Source organism: Falco rusticolus, chromosome 10, assembly GCF_015220075.1.
Source record: "Falco rusticolus isolate bFalRus1 chromosome 10, bFalRus1.pri, whole genome shotgun sequence".
NCBI classification, from domain to species: domain Eukaryota; kingdom Metazoa; phylum Chordata; class Aves; order Falconiformes; family Falconidae; genus Falco; species Falco rusticolus.
This window is the reverse complement of record NC_051196.1, coordinates 10,438,683-10,454,337: the sequence shown is the minus strand read 5'-3', so window position 1 is coordinate 10,454,337 and position 15,655 is coordinate 10,438,683. Positions and strand designations below refer to the sequence as shown.

At 40.2% G+C, this 15,655-nt stretch overlaps 1 protein-coding gene across 4 annotated transcripts in view; it reads right to left on the bottom strand.

Annotated features, from left to right (window-relative positions):
- Window positions 1-15,655, bottom strand: part of ARNTL (aryl hydrocarbon receptor nuclear translocator like) — a 53,180-nt gene that overhangs the window by 3,510 nt on the left and 34,015 nt on the right. For all 4 annotated transcript variants that reach the window (XM_037401604.1, XM_037401605.1, XM_037401603.1 and 1 more), the window contains 9 exons: window positions 15,426-15,505; window positions 14,310-14,402; window positions 13,213-13,330; window positions 10,910-11,059; window positions 9,274-9,520; window positions 4,881-4,987; window positions 4,381-4,531; window positions 3,676-3,764; window positions 1,653-1,761 (listed from right to left, as the gene is read on the bottom strand). In XM_037401604.1, the coding sequence (XP_037257501.1) occupies window positions 1,653-1,761; window positions 3,676-3,764; window positions 4,381-4,531; window positions 4,881-4,987; window positions 9,274-9,520; window positions 10,910-11,059; window positions 13,213-13,330; window positions 14,310-14,402; window positions 15,426-15,505 (1,144 nt within the window). The remainder of the gene's footprint in view (window positions 1-1,652; window positions 1,762-3,675; window positions 3,765-4,380; window positions 4,532-4,880; window positions 4,988-9,273; window positions 9,521-10,909; window positions 11,060-13,212; window positions 13,331-14,309; window positions 14,403-15,425; window positions 15,506-15,655) is intronic.

Genomic DNA, 15,655 nt, shown 5'->3' with positions numbered 1-15,655 from the left:
CATTTTCGTAACTTCCTCACCCTTCAGCGTTACTCAAATCAGCAGATGCTACATTTTTATTTGCAGCTGATAAACAGTTATGTAAATTGTCCAGCTTGCTCAGCCTGCAAGCTCTTCCTCCTCCTCCCCTGCATAGCCTTCACAGTGTCAGAAGGAAGGTGTACTGGCTACCCAGGAAAGCCTCATTTTTTGTTTTTTACTTCAATTTAGACCAGCTAAGAATTTGAGCTGCCTCAGTCCCAATAACCTAAAGTCCTTAAATGAGCTACTGCCACAGAGCTACACAAATACATTGAACATTCGATACAGTTACTATTTTTTTTTTTTTTTTTTTTTTTTTTATACAAACTGGCCAAAGCAGCACTTTTCACTTCAATTTTCCATAGCTTGATCAAGTATTTTTTTATTAATGAATAATGTACTAACTAGAACCAACAAACCTCTAGACCAAAGGGAGGAGGGGTAGTTACAGAGAAAAGCAATGGAAATGGGAACCTTATCCTTGGCAGAGCTCCCCTGGGAAAGCTGAACAGAAGGCAGCTTGGAAAATAGTAACAGCTGCTGAAAAAGGACTGGAACTAACCCAGGGTCTTGAAATGAAATGAAAACATAAGCAGTAAAGCTATACTACTACACTCACTGAGGCTAATTAAGTGTTTTACAAGTACTAAAAGGGATGGTTAAAGTTTCTAAGTGTAGGTTCAGTCTTGGTGTGCCTTTTTTTTTTTTTTCCTTTCTTTCTTTTTTTCTCCTTCTTCCTATTCTTACGGACAGGAAAGAAGCTATATGCGATAGGTCTGTTGCTCCCTTAAACAATACTGTAAGTAGTCCCTGGCTTGCAGCAGAAACAAAACTACGGGAAACAGACTGAATGTTTTACTGCCACTAAACATCTGCTGGATGAGACCACTTTTATAGGAAAGGGAATAATTCCCAAGAGGAAATTCATGAAGAACTGGGATTGTTAGCCAATAGAAATCAAGTGACAACCACTGAAAGTAGCTGCTCACACAGGTGAGAGATAAGACTGCTGCTCTGAGATACAGCCGTGTATCGCTACAGTCCCTTACTGAAGGGTGCTGCAAAACTTGTTCCACCCAGAGACGTCCGTCTCCGAGACGGACTGCCCTGGGAAGGCAGAGCTTCATCGTGTCCCACGTCAAAGAGCTGTGGGAGGGAGAGCTACAAAAGCTGAACTTACATATCTAGCAACTTTAAAAGCATCTGAGCACAATGGATCACATCAGAACAAACCTTTTCTTCTTTTTTTTATTGGCATACAGTCAATAGCTTTGCCATTTGGAGGTTGTGCCACTCACACCCTTAAGTCATTGGGAAAAGAATGGTCTTGGAAAGGAAATTGTTTCTAGTTAGCAGTTCTTTTTAACTAGTTTCTGGTAAACAGATAATATCATCACCATTACAAAAAAGTTTCAATATTAGTCTTTTACAGTAGAAAGCTGAAAGGCTGTAACTTTCTCATTCTTTCACCATGGGCTTTTGACGGCCTGAAGCGTTCTGAATAGGCACCTGTAGCTGTCTACTTATAAAACACAACTGTATCATTCCATATTCAGCTTGAAGAAAGACTTCCTTAATATCCTCTTAAAGAACAATACCAATTTTCCTCTAACTTCATACCATTTTCTCACCTGTGAATCTCCATGATTTCTTCAGCAATCATCCTTCCTATTTTACCCGCCCCAGCTCTTGTTCCACCTGGAATTCCAGGCACAGTAGGATGGGTCCTCTTTGGGCCACCTGAAATGAAACCTTAAGGTCAGATAAAAGCTCCCAAACCATTTCTAAAAAGCATTTGTATTTAGGCACGCTTTGACAAGCTGCAGGATTTTCCCCTATTTATTTACAATTCTACCAGCTGGCAAGTACTTTCAAATGTACGGAAAGCTCTGACTCGCACTGAGCTATGCTGTGTCTCTCGGACACGCTGCTGCGCCGGCAGGTCCACAACAAGGTACGCAGCATACCCTGACCCTTATCAGACTCTGGCTGTTCCAAGCATCTGGTGGTGCCTCTTCTCCTGAGCTGGCACAGAATAGCTTGTCAGACTTGCTTTATCCTGTGCCTGAAGAGGTTTATCTCCAAACATGCTTGTTCTTTTCTTTGTGTCAAGACCTTGCTAGCGCATATTCCATTCAATACAGGATAAGCCCAAGCCACCTGATGAATATAAATAACCCCCCTGTAAGTAACTGCAAGTATCTAAAAACGGAGGAAAAAGTGAGGGCCGAACAGTTAGAAACTCACTGTTACTTTAATGTGATTTGTCACTTGCACAACACTTGAGAGGTGGCCAGGAAGGAGCTCGACACACTCCAAGGCACAGCAAAGAAAAGATCATGTACTGAAAGGGCAAGAGAACCCTTAGCATGGCTTATCCATAATGGATAATTGCTGCCTTTTAGAAATTTGTATTTAACGATAGCAACCCTCAGCACCTGTGGCTCAGACCCTCAGGAGATGAGAAGGTTCACCTAAAAGGTCATCAAATCCTTCGCAGAGCCAGAACCGCTGGAAATTAAAACTCCACTCAACTTTCTTTTCATCAGGGAACAAGAACTGTCCGTATGACGACATCATACATACAGTTTCTTTCCAAAGGCTGTTTTGTGGCAAGAATAAGCTTACCTTATTTCTATGTAATAGTTTGTTCTATATTTTTTTCCACTCTCAGAAGGCCCAAGTCACCACGTGACTGCCATTACTCCACCTTCAATTACTAACCATCACGCCTACGTGGCAGCTTCCATTCCTACCCGTCAGCTGTCCCATGTGTTGCCACCCTTCCCCCTCCAGCTTCACTTACTGAAACTCATTTTTCACAGAGATAACTGAAAAGCCCAGCACTGTTCTGCTAAGTGGATTGTGTACAGCTTACAAAGTAATTCCAGACATCGATATCCTTGCTCGACAGCTATAGAAGCAGAGCTGACAGAAGTTATAAAGGCATAGCTGATAGAAGTAGCATCTAGTAAATAGGGCCTCTAAAAGCAGTGGCTCCCAACTCTTTGGAAAGAATCTCAGTATTATCACCAGCTTTCTATCCCCATCTTTCATCCACAGGCTGCCACTGCATCCTTCTATTCTACCGCACTTCCACCCTGCTCTGTTATTAAATCCAGCTCTGCTGTGCATTATGCTGCACACCACCTGTCATAAAAGATGGTTTGGTGATCTGCGGCATTCCTAACAAGCCCACGATGATTACTAGAGGTCAGTTTTCAAGTCTTGACAAGAAGTCACATTAAGGGCACGTGAAGGGCATTAAGCCAAACGGCCAAACTATACAATCCATTTGCCCTCCAAGCAGTCATCCACACTGACCACAAAGCTTGAAGTCACTCTTGGACAATGTTCAAATAGCACCATCCATGGAGGCAAACCCCTTGTTTCTCCCCCACGTCACTCCTCCAACCCTGTTTGCATTTGTTTCTTAACTGGCTCATTCACTTCTCTTTGACCACCTTCCATCCAGAGCTGGTATTTAAGTTCAAACAGAGCATGAACTGCATTAGCACTTTTTTTGCCCTAAAACTTATTTTTCTTCAGGATATTAACAAATTTTCGATGCAAAAGGGCAGCAAATTTGTACATGCAGGATTAGCTGCTATAACAAGGCATGACTGCCAGTAATTCCCGCAGTACAGCAGTTACCTTCTCCAGCCTGAAGCACACTGTCCATGCTGTGTGGAGAAGCTGCAAGCTGTGGGAAGGCTGCGTCTCCACTCTCAAGTACGTTGGTGCTGTGGATTTCAAGAATTGGAAGAATCAGTGATAGAAAAACCTGCAAGACAGCTACTCTGCCAGTGCATCAGAATGGAATGCTTCAGGATTTAAGTAGTTTGTGAGCCACTATCGCCTCTGTGAAAGAAGCACTGTGATTGACACCAAGGCTAGACAAACAACAAAAATAAACCATGTTACAACTCAAAGTGGGCAATGCAGAACCCGAGCAGCTTCTCAGAAGAAAATTCCTCTACCGCAGTTATTCTACTGCAAAGTCACTGCACCTGTACAGAACCCTTATGGAAAAAGTGGAGGAGAAGCCCCTCCCAAAGCAAAGAAGTGCATCTCCTCTAAGTCCTACAAAGACTGGGACTGCAGTTTTTCCCAAAGAAAGAAAATATCTATTTTTTTTCTATTTTATATTTATTTATATTGTATAGGCTTTAACAAGCAGATATTAAACTACTGAAATTAAACTAATTTCCTTCTCCCCAGGTATGCAGTTCTGGGTGTTACCAGAGGAAGACACCTATTGTCACAGAGAAGATGTGCACATATTTGGGTCAAATCTAATCTGAAAACAGGGCAAAGCCATCAGTATTTACATGCATCCGCCAAGAGAAAAATACTTACGAAACGACTGTATTTGTTGAGACAATGTATTCTACTTCTTTGGTCCAAGGGTTCATGAAACTGAACCAGCGACTCCGCAATGTAATAAAAGAGCCATCTTTTATTTTAAACTTGTAGCAGTTAGTCGTAATTTTTTCTCTTGTCTGCAAAACTAATGACAGGCAGAAAGCAAGTTACCCTCTGTCAAACAGGCACCACTACTGCATAAGCAGAGCCCTTATCAGGGAAAACTCAGTCAACCCCTCCCCTTCAACCCTGAAGGAAAATGTTGCCTCTGCAGTTATCCCCCCCACCCAACCTGAACCTCAAATAATCACTAAAAATCCATGGAAGTCTAAGATAATCATATTGTTTGGCACATGCAGCACAGTGTTCTTGACTGAAGCATTTGCAAACAAAGAGGTATCCAAATCTTCTCCAGTTTTTGGGGTTGTTGTTAATACACAATTGTTCCCAATGTTTTTTAGAAAATTTCTTTAATAAATTGTTAATAATCGTACCTTGTCTATGACATTCTGCAAGGTGTCCTATATCATCTTGATGAAAATATTCGTAACACGAAGTACCTAGAAGTTCCTGGGGTAAGTATGCCAGAATGGCTGTCGCCCTTGGGAAAGGGAGGGGGGGGGGGGGGTAGAAAATTTCTTTTAAATTGAAGTATTAGTGACAGATTACTAAAACTCACACTGAAGCTGGGTAAGGCTCAAGTAATGCAGAAAAGTATTTCCAGCTTAGAAGGCAAAAAAATAAATGATTAAGAATACTGTTTTTAATTCTCAGGTAATTAAAAAAAGTACATAACACCAACAGCTATTATATTTGACCTATTGCCACTGGAAGGGATGTAAGACTTTCAAAAGCTTTGGAGATATATTGTAATTTTCAGAATTTAAACCTAAATCAAGCTGCCTTGTCACAGTCAGAAGATAATACAAGGTGTTCTGCATAAAATACCATCAAAAACCAAACAAAGGTTTGAAGAACTGCCACATTCCCCGTGTACCCATGGTGCAGCTGCTGCACAGAGGCCAAATTGTAGCATAACGAGTGTTTCAGGAGCATTTTCTCCCTTCAAATCCTAAGCCTTAAGAGTGGGACAAAAAACCTACCCCAGCAAACCCTGCACCCACACCCATAAAAAAGAAAGGTTAGCAAATAGAAGTTTCCTGAGAAAGCACTAAGAGACCTACTATGTCTCATGATCGTGTTCGATTGAAAATGGAGAAGCAAATAAACGAACTTATTGTTTCATCAGAACCAGCCACAAAGTCAACTCATTTTCTTCCTCCTCAGAAAACTTTACAACGACATACACCTGTGATCTGCAACATGGGAAAGACATGGATTCCTGATCTGACTCAGTAGTGTTCAAGGAGCTGCTGGCAAGGATGGAGGACATCTAGGAAAAAAAAACTTTGTACATCAACATGGTAACCCAAGCTTTAAACTAAGTCCGAGAGGAAAACGCAATGTAACACTGCAGTAAGTGACAGTGAGCCATACAACAGCCCAACGCAAGGCGAAAGGGTCGCTCTCGACAAGGAAAAAGCTACTGTGGGCCAGTATGCTCAACACCCAGAGATATGCATGTTAAAACAAGACTACAAGAATTATTTCTTGACTTGTTAGTGGTTTAGAAGGTGTAACAACTTCACTAGGGTTGCTCACCTAACCCAGAATACCAACATGAAAAACAAAACAGATGGGGAGGCGGGAGAAGAAAAGAGAGTTGCTGTCACCTTGTACATTAGGGATCTGTACATTTGCCTTCTGCCCTCAAAAGATCACATACCCTCAAAAGTATGGCTTATCTGGGAAGGGACAGCACATTATTGCTACCACTGTGCACAGAACACAGCCACCACCCAGGGAATTCACTCTAAGACTTCCTGGTGCAGGAAGAAACAGTTGAGAAAGGAACAAAGCAGGACAAGCCATCCAGGTCCAGAAAGATCCTGAAACGCACACCATTTAATTCAGAAGACAGAACATGGTCACAATCAAATCTGCAGGAGCCCATGTGAAACTCCTCAAGAACATCAGAGCAGAAAGTACCATGGCTGAATGACTCCAGGTAAGAGTCTGAGATGCTCCGTAGAAGAACAGGAAGCAAACAAAAGTACTGAACTACAGCAAACTTTGATTTTCTGTGTTTTCCTTGGGGAAAAAAAAATTACTGAAGTAAAAAATGATAGTTCCTTGAAGAAATCAGAGTGAAAGTCACAATTCCAAGCTACTCCAATGCAAATTAAATAGGAAGGGTAGTAAGGAACAAGCCTAGGTAGATCATCACCTCTTCAGCAGTCTCAAAAAAGCCCAGTGTAGAAATCAGTACATATTAATAACTATGACTAAGAACAGCAGGAAAAACACTGAAGCACAAACCCCATGGTATTTAAATGCAGGGCGTTTTTGTATTTTCCCCAGGCACACTAAAAGCATTCAGCACCCGTCGGGTGGCTTACACCTGATGCCCTCATTGACAGGGCGCTCTATGACCTCGGCCTTGGAGAAGGAACCATCACAAGTATTCATGCGACAGAAATTTTCAAACTGGCTTTTGTCTGGTGAATGTTATCCCAGGACACTGAAACTGCTGACACCTCCAAGACTGCTTTGATGAATTATCTGAGAGCCTGTGGAGAACCTCAAAGCAGCAAAACGTAGAGTCTGTCTTTAAAAAGGAAGAGCTAGGAACTAAGTCAACCTTATTCCACTATTTTTCTAAGAACTTTAGTAACCAAGCCTTTTAACAATACTGCAGTGGTGGGAAACCTGACAGTCATGGGTAACAACCACTGTGGGCACCACCAAGTAACTGTAAAACCTCTACATTTACTGTCATAGAAGAATAAACAGGCTTTTTGAGAAGATGCACGAAATTACAGCAGATGTCAAAAGACTTGCTGAATTCAGTATCTGACCATGTTCTATTAAGCAAGGAAGGAAATCGTTCTTGTCCTTGAATCTCATCCTTTCTTTACTTTTTCTCCATAGGTTGCTTCTCCCAACTTAACAAGGCAGCTTTGAATTCTGAAGCTGTATACTATGTCATCTGCACATGTAACTTAATTTTACTTTCAAATTCACCATCCAGATTCATTAAGAGTAGTGAAGGAGTAAGAGGTGGGATGGTTCTCTTTAGAACTCTCTCCAGTGTAAACTGCCATTTGGACAGTAACTGTCGAGTTTGGGCTACTCTGCAGTAGCCCAGCTAGCTCGTACCTAATCTACAGCAGCTCTTCTCCAAGGACCATGCAATCCAGCAGGACAAAAAGTTAGGGTCACAGAGAGTTTTAAGCATCTTTCCCAGATTCCCTTGGACAAATGATGAAGTCACAGTGCAAGTCTATATGAACAAAAAATCCCAACGTAGAAATAGATTAATAATTTTCAACTTTTACAGGTGCCTAAATATTCTCCAGTGGAAGCACAGATCATAGGATGCCAAGTTTAAGCCTACAGATGAGGTTTTCTTCTAAAAAAAAATAAGAATAAATAAAATATTCCCCAAAGAGACCTTTGAAGGAGTATACACATTCCAAGGTCTGTAAACAACAGCTGGAAAACAAGTGAATAAAAGCATATGTGTTTAAATCCAGTGGGCCAGTGTTTTCTGAGTCTTATTATTTTAGAAATACTTCAAAATTCTCCATCAGGGGAATACGTCTGATCTTTTGAAAATAAAGCTCATTCATGCCTTGGCCTAACAGAATGGCACACCTGCTGAGCAGCAGAAAGGCTACGAATGTTCTCATAGCTCCCAGAGTGATCATCTGCACCAGTCACTGCTGCTGAAGAGCTGATACTTTAAAAAGCTTTCTATTAAATTAAAAACAAAAAAAACCAAACCCAAATAATCCAACCAAAACCTGCAAACCCAAACAACCCAACCACTCCAACCAGATAGATAACATTAACAAAAAAATTATCTTTATTGCACTTCCCCTCCAGACTATCAGCTCTCAAGTCCACTAGAATTCAGCTGACACACCGCGGCACCCCTGAAAGAAATTCCAGCAGGCAGATTCTGTCAGATTTTGGAGCCCGGGGTTTCATACATTGCAAACAAACGAGCCTAAGCCCCAGGCAACCTGAAACAGCCTCACCTGGGCAGCACCAATCCATCTTGGCAAGGGAGGGAACCAAACAATCCCTCTCCAACCAGCCCAATGTAACCCCTCCACTAACATCCTTCACCCATCATTTCTTCCCTTGACGATGCCAGTTATTCTGAAGGAAGACCCAGGTCATGTCTCTCTGCTACTTCATAAAATTTAAGCAACTTTGAAAAAGATAAGAATTAGCTTTCTGGATAATAAATAAACCTGATATCTGAAAGAAGATACCACACTGGTACAAGTTCTCAAACCTTTTCCAAGAAGTAAAGCTTATGAAAAGCTTGTTCTTATACGTACAAAAGATTACACATACAGAAGTATTAATTCAGCAGAATGTGTCCGAAAATAAATGTATACACTATCAAAGCCTAAAGCAGCCTGTGCAATAACTTAACTACATAGTCTTTGCAAAAGTCTTCTAACAACAAAGAGGTAGTAATTACAGATTCCATTTTCAAAACAGGACAGCATATTCTTCTGAGGATTACATATATACATTCCCTTAATAATGGCAGAAATGATCCCTGGATTATTCCGTCTAGTAAGCCATATTACTGGAGGGGTTTGGGGGTTTAAATTTAATCATTAGCAATGAACAATACCTTTGAGCTCTGTCTCAAAAACCAAAATCACATGCATTCAGGATTCAGTAAAAAGCTGAAAACAACAGTCATTTCTTTTGTCAGTAATATTTACACTGCTTTAAGTAAAGCTGTCAGCAAAGCAGTACTGAACAGTGACTTACTGTGGAAGTTACTACAAGTATTCTTACCTCTGATCTACAAAAACAAATTTCCCATCTATTGCATGGCGAGAAACATATTCTGTAGGTTTCACCCTGATCTCCCCGTTGACTGGCTGTGGCACTACATGAGGATGCAGCCGTCCAATTGCAACAAGACAGCTTAAATTACAACCCTCGTTATCTGGTTCATTATCTTCATCTAGTCCCATTTTTGTTGGCGGCCAGCTTTTTAAATATCCTGTACTATGAATAGTGCAAAAGCTTTTGCGATCTGCTGTAAAAAGAAAAGAACAAAAACCAAAACCAGCAGTTAGATCATGGATAGTGCTTTGGAGAACTTCATCTCAGTTCTGCTAATAACGCATCTCCTCTATTATGCAGGGAATTTGGGAATCTGTTCACCCAGGGATTTCCAGCGCACCTGCTTCTATGCAGCTAATCTGAGGTAATTCAATAAGCAATTTATCTCTGCAAAACCACTGTTTATACTGAAACATCACATAGTTCAGCGCAAGGTCACTTTTGATTAAGTAGAAACTGCATCCCATTTTATTGGTTCAGCAAAGGATGCAAATAATCTAAAGGATTGTTGAAGGAATTAGTATATTAATAAATAGATGCCTTCTTTTTCAATTCAGCATGAGGCTCCTACAAAAACCAGGAACAATTTGTTTGGCCGAATATACCCTGTTTGAGGTGTACAGGGGATAGCTGTACACAGGGGCGAGGATGAAGGTGCACAATGACAGGTAATGCAGTCAGTGTTGGAAAGGAGAACTATTCCTCAGCACTGAGCAAGCCTTTAAACTGCAAGGAAGACTTTCACAGAGAGGCGGGGTAAAAGGCTTATGCTCAACTGCACAAACCGGCTTCCTCACGAACGAGCACTTTAAAGCATCATCCCAGGTTGAAGCCGTGTCTGAATCTAGCAGGAACTACTTGGGACAGCTGCCACATCCAGAGACAACACACTGAAACTGCCTTCAGTTCTCTAGTTGACACTTTCCACTAACACCAAAAGTATATCCAATGTATTAGGAAAAAAATAATATTATTATCAAAGAATAAATTTCTGAATTTGGACTAAATACATATTCCAACACCTCTAGAGTAACACCCCACAGAGGAAAAAAGTATTACCAACTTTGATAATGTTACGATCAAATATTTCTGGTATAAAAATGCTATGTTTCCAGTAATCAGAATGTACCAGAACCACAGATGAACTCAGAATAAACTAATTTTTCAAGGTGGATATCCATCCAAATACCACTTGTCAAACATGGAGCAGAGAGATAGAATGGGTAACAGCTCCCCTTTGTTGGAGACACTGCCTAGAAGGTCAAGACTGAATGTTATATGATCAATGTCTAAAGAAGATGCAATAATGACACCACAGCTGTCAGCACGAACTGACTGCAAAGATTTCAAGAAAGCCAAAATCTCTTCTCTGCTTTATATGCTAATACACTGTATAAGAGCTGGGGGCAGGATGTGTGTGTGCAGTATGAATAACAGGCCTAGACATAGTTCAATATCTTAGTAAGAAACACTGACAGGGTTCAGTAAGAAAAAAATAAGTCAGCCACTGCAAGCGAGAAATTGTATTAAAAACCCAAACCTGACAGCCATTACATTTGGCAATAAAATGTGTAATTGTTACCTTTCTTCTTTGAACAGGTTGAAGGAAAATCCTTGTCTTCTACTTTCACTGAAGGTCTATTGCACTTCATCCTACAAAAGAAGGACCTTCTTGCTCCAGAGCATAGTCGTGATGGCCCAGGTGTTATATCAGTCTTAACTGGGAGTCCAGCTGTAGCAAACAGAGGAAGTGAGGAATCCTCCTTTGTCAGGTAAAAAGTTAAACCACACAAATGCTTACATCCTATAACCCAACTGTACAGTGTTTCAGCTTTGCTGGGACTTTTACATCCTTCCTCTGAAGCAGAAGTCCTTTTTGGAGATTTTCATGTAAGTGAATATGTGCAGGACTCAACTGACCACATCAACATTACAATTTCTGATTACACCTTCTAGTGTGAAAACACCGATGTATGCTTGAGAGCACAGGGTCTAAATGCAAAAAATAGCAAAAGATTGTACAAATCCACACAAGTTTTGCAATAAACACTGTGATTTCTTTGACCACTAATCAAGTGATTAAAAATAGATTATTTATCCATAACTAGTGCAGTACTTCAAACATGGTGCAAGTACTCCATACACTCGATAGGACCCTTCAGACTGGAAGTCTTATCTACCACTACACCCACCCAGACAGCACATATGTATGTACAGAGCAAAAAAGGCCCAGTGCCATTCCAGGTCCATCTCAACTGCTGTTTCTAGACATCAGATTTTTTCACTGTTCTGACGGAAGGAGGTAAAAAGGCAGCAGTGACCTACACAGAGATCGCAAATCCCCAAGACCTCCAGTTACGTGCAAGAAGCCTCTCTAGCCTCACAAGCCTCACAGAAATATGTGCGTATGAACATACCCTAATGGTAAGCCCTGACCTTGACCATATTCTTGCAGGAGACTCTTAAGATTCTTTTCTGTGGAAAGGAACTGGAGAAACACAGTACCGAAACACCTATCAACCCTGGGAGCCAAGAGCAGAGCACCGGTACAAACACAGCTCCGGGAAGATGCCTGGCGTGCATGAGGAGCACAGGTATTAGCAACACCAGGTATGCAGCTAGAGCTGCAGGGGACAGTGCTCCAAGAGCTGGTGGAGGATTTAAATCGCATACCAACTTTTCCACAGCTTGCTATCCACTTCAATCATTTCTGCATGGGGACACGTATAAACAAACAGCTATAAAACACGTACAAAAACTTCTAAGGCCCTGTAGGCTTTTAACACAAGGAGGAAAACAACGATGCCAATGTTCTAGTGTAAAGTGTGCCTCCCTTAAAATTAGAATTGAGTGAGGTCACCTCAAGGAGGTCAGACTGTCCTGTACCACATGCACTCTAAACTGCTGTTCAGTGGTGAAAGTACAAGCTGTGCCTGAGTCACTCATGCCAACATAAAAATAAATACATACATACTAGTACTCTTTAAGAATATGAGTTCTTGAAATTCTACCAATCAGTCTATCATAGCAGATGGGAAGACTGTAATTCATAGTATTTATTTTTGCCTAACTTTGTCAGAGGCATGCAAAAAAAAGGAGCTAGCATTGGATATACATGCGTGACAACCAGACAAAACCAGGAGCCAGAAAAAACTTCAGCTGATCCAGCTGGAGCCTCTAGGCTCAATGCCCTGGAATGATCTCTCCCAGCTTCAGTTTCTGAAGTTGAGCTGGTGGCTTCTTCGAGATGAGATCCTAGATCCTAGAGATCTCTGCTCCTGACAAGCATGAGACTTAATGACCTGGAAATCTGCAGTTGTAACATACCACCTTCTACTTAAGCAATGCAGATGCCTGTTAAGAGAGTGAATTAAACACCTACTCGCCTCACAAGCGGCAGAGATACAGAACTGCTTTAAAATACCAGAGCAGAACAGGGCTAAGAGACATAGTAGGAAATGATTCCAAGAATCAGGCCAAAAACCTTGCTAAGAGAAAGGTTAGGTCATTGATGGAAGTGACAATATAAATAAATAAAAAGAATCCTCTAACTTGACTGACAGCTAAGGATTACCAAAATTAATACCAAGTGTACCCTGACCATTAAGAACAATGACTTAGAACAAATGCTTCATATGTTTTAATGGGAAAAATTAAACTTTTGTTGCCTGGAAAAGAGGATACCTCACAGGTGAAGCCAGTAAAACTAATAGATCTATACTGCAGCGCACACCAAACCAACCAGCTTCTACACTCAGGTGTCTGTTTCAGACTGTTTTTTGGGTATTGTCCTGCAATCCAAACCGCACCCCCACACACACTCACTTTTGACATGGCAAATATTTAGCAGTAGTGCAACTGACTACATGCTAGTTTTTCACTCACTTTTTGCATCTATAAGCCTTTCTCGAGGCGCAGTGTCAGAAGAAGAGAGCTGCTCCTTCACTTTGGCAATGTCTTTAGGATGAAGGTAATCAAATAAACTTTGACCAATCAAATCATTCTGTAGAGATTGAATAATCAGTCAAAAATGAAAATACATTGTTCAGTAACATTTTCTCAATTTTAGCAATCATTATAAACAATCCTCTTACATATAGGCCTAACCAAGGAACATCAAACATCTGAGATCCAGGAGTTAACAGAAAGCATGCTTTCTATGTATATTTAAGTTATTACTACATTACATAGTAATTTCATAAGTGTTAGCACGAATTTTGCAGGAATAGCATGCTCAATCCACCACCACCAAACATTCTGGTTTCTCTCCAGTCTCACTTCATATGCCACACATTTGAAGGAAGAAGTCCTAACTGCAGATGTTCTCTCTCGATATTTAGATAATGAGTAAGTAGGTAGTATACACCTAACTAAAGGCTGGCTGAAGTAAACTTCTGAAGCTACTTCAGTTTTTAAATTTATTGAGGAGGGCAGATGACAGAAACAGTGGAAAAGATTATTTATACAACTTATTGTATATAAGTATGTAAATATAAATTATTTATACAATATATGCTGCAAGTTAAGCCTCACGTTAAGCATATATTAAAAACCTGGCTTTGGTATAATTGCTTCCCAGTTTTCGTCAGTTAAGTATGCTAGAAAAACCAGAGCGGACAGGAAGACAACAAAGTCAAAAAAATTCACGTGAAGCTACCGGAAGAACCTCACGCTTATTTTTCAATATTTGCTTACGTCCCAATTAGATAATGCTTTTGCAAGCCTGAGGGTAATCCCTGATCAGAATGCAACAATCAATGAAGAAAATTTAGTTCCTTTTCACCTCCCTAGTTTGAGCAGAAAACAGAAACAAATCTTCTCTAATGACATGGCAGAGCAAAGCTCTTTCTTCGCAACAAACCTCAGCTTTCCCGACAAGCTGTTCACATAAATACCCCTCCATATAAAAGCATAATCATAGAAAAACCCCACACCCTTCAAATCTTTTAAGGCCTAACACTACTTAAAATGGAAAATAATACCTGACTATAGTTGAGGATCTTGAAGACAGATTCTGAAACAAACAGTATCTTCCCTCTGTCACAACCCACAACAAAAAGAAATCCATCTGCTGCCTAATTAGGGGAGGGGATAAAAAAAAAAATAAATTACTGAGTTAAACATCCTCATTCCATCATTATAACCTTTAAAAACACCTCACATACAGTAGAACTTCTACACTAGGAGAGCTGTCTTAACATTTAGAGATAACTGAGTCAACAGGCAAGATATGAAATTACAATGAAGCGTTTTTGCATCTGCAAACATTTTTTGGCATCTTTCTGGGCATCAGGCCAAGAATGTAAAACTATTTCTATGAGGAAAAAAAAAATCTATGTCTTGTCCAATAGAATTATGATTATGTTTAATAAAGCCTTCAAATTAAAATAATATTTTAACTGTATTTATTCCATAGTTCCTCTGCTAGAAACCGGATATAACCTGGGTATTTATTTATGTGTCTGTAGGCAAGTAATTCCCATGTCAATAGTACTCTTTTTCAGTCACGTAAAAGCATGCAGGATTAGGCCCTAATTTTATAGCTTTAGAGTCACAATGCTGCAGAAATTGAATTCTGCATATGCTGCATCTGGACACTGCAGTGCTTCAGAAATTACACAACCTACAAGAAAAGCTTAACTATTGACAAATGATACAGGCTCTCCATGCTATAAAAGAAGTATACAGCAAGCAGCCAAACATAATAAGTCACGTTACATCAGTGACCTCAAAAAAAAAAGGTGTTTGTTATATCACTGTACACTGAAAATCATGTCAAGGTAGGCCACAGCAGAAAGTCTGTAAGAAAATAATTTATGTGATTTTGGTAAATTCCATGAAATAAATTTAAGAGTCTGGTGGTTACCATCAAAATACCAGTTTCCTCAGATCTCGCATATTTTTCCGCTTAAATTAAGCGACACTAGTCATCATTAAAACCCACTGACTTTATGCAGTAGGCTTGCAGATTTCTTTGTTATCCTCCATATTCAGAACATTCTCAAGCTGAGATACAAGGCCGAAAAAACCTGGTGTTTTGCTTTGGGAGAGTTATATTCACAGCCATTGATAACTCTTAATTAAAAACTGAAACGTACCCTGAGAATAAGGTGTTTTAATTCATCATCTGATAGAAAAGCAGGCTTATAGTTTGCTTCTGTATATGGGTTTGCAGCACCTAAAGAAAAAAAAAAAACAAAACACCAAACAATACCCATGTCACAAACTTAACAATACATACTTAGAACTAGCAATTTTCCTTTGGCTCCTTCTTACACTGTTACTCACTGCAGGTGTTCTTGAAAATGAAAGTTGTTTTCTGGTTTTG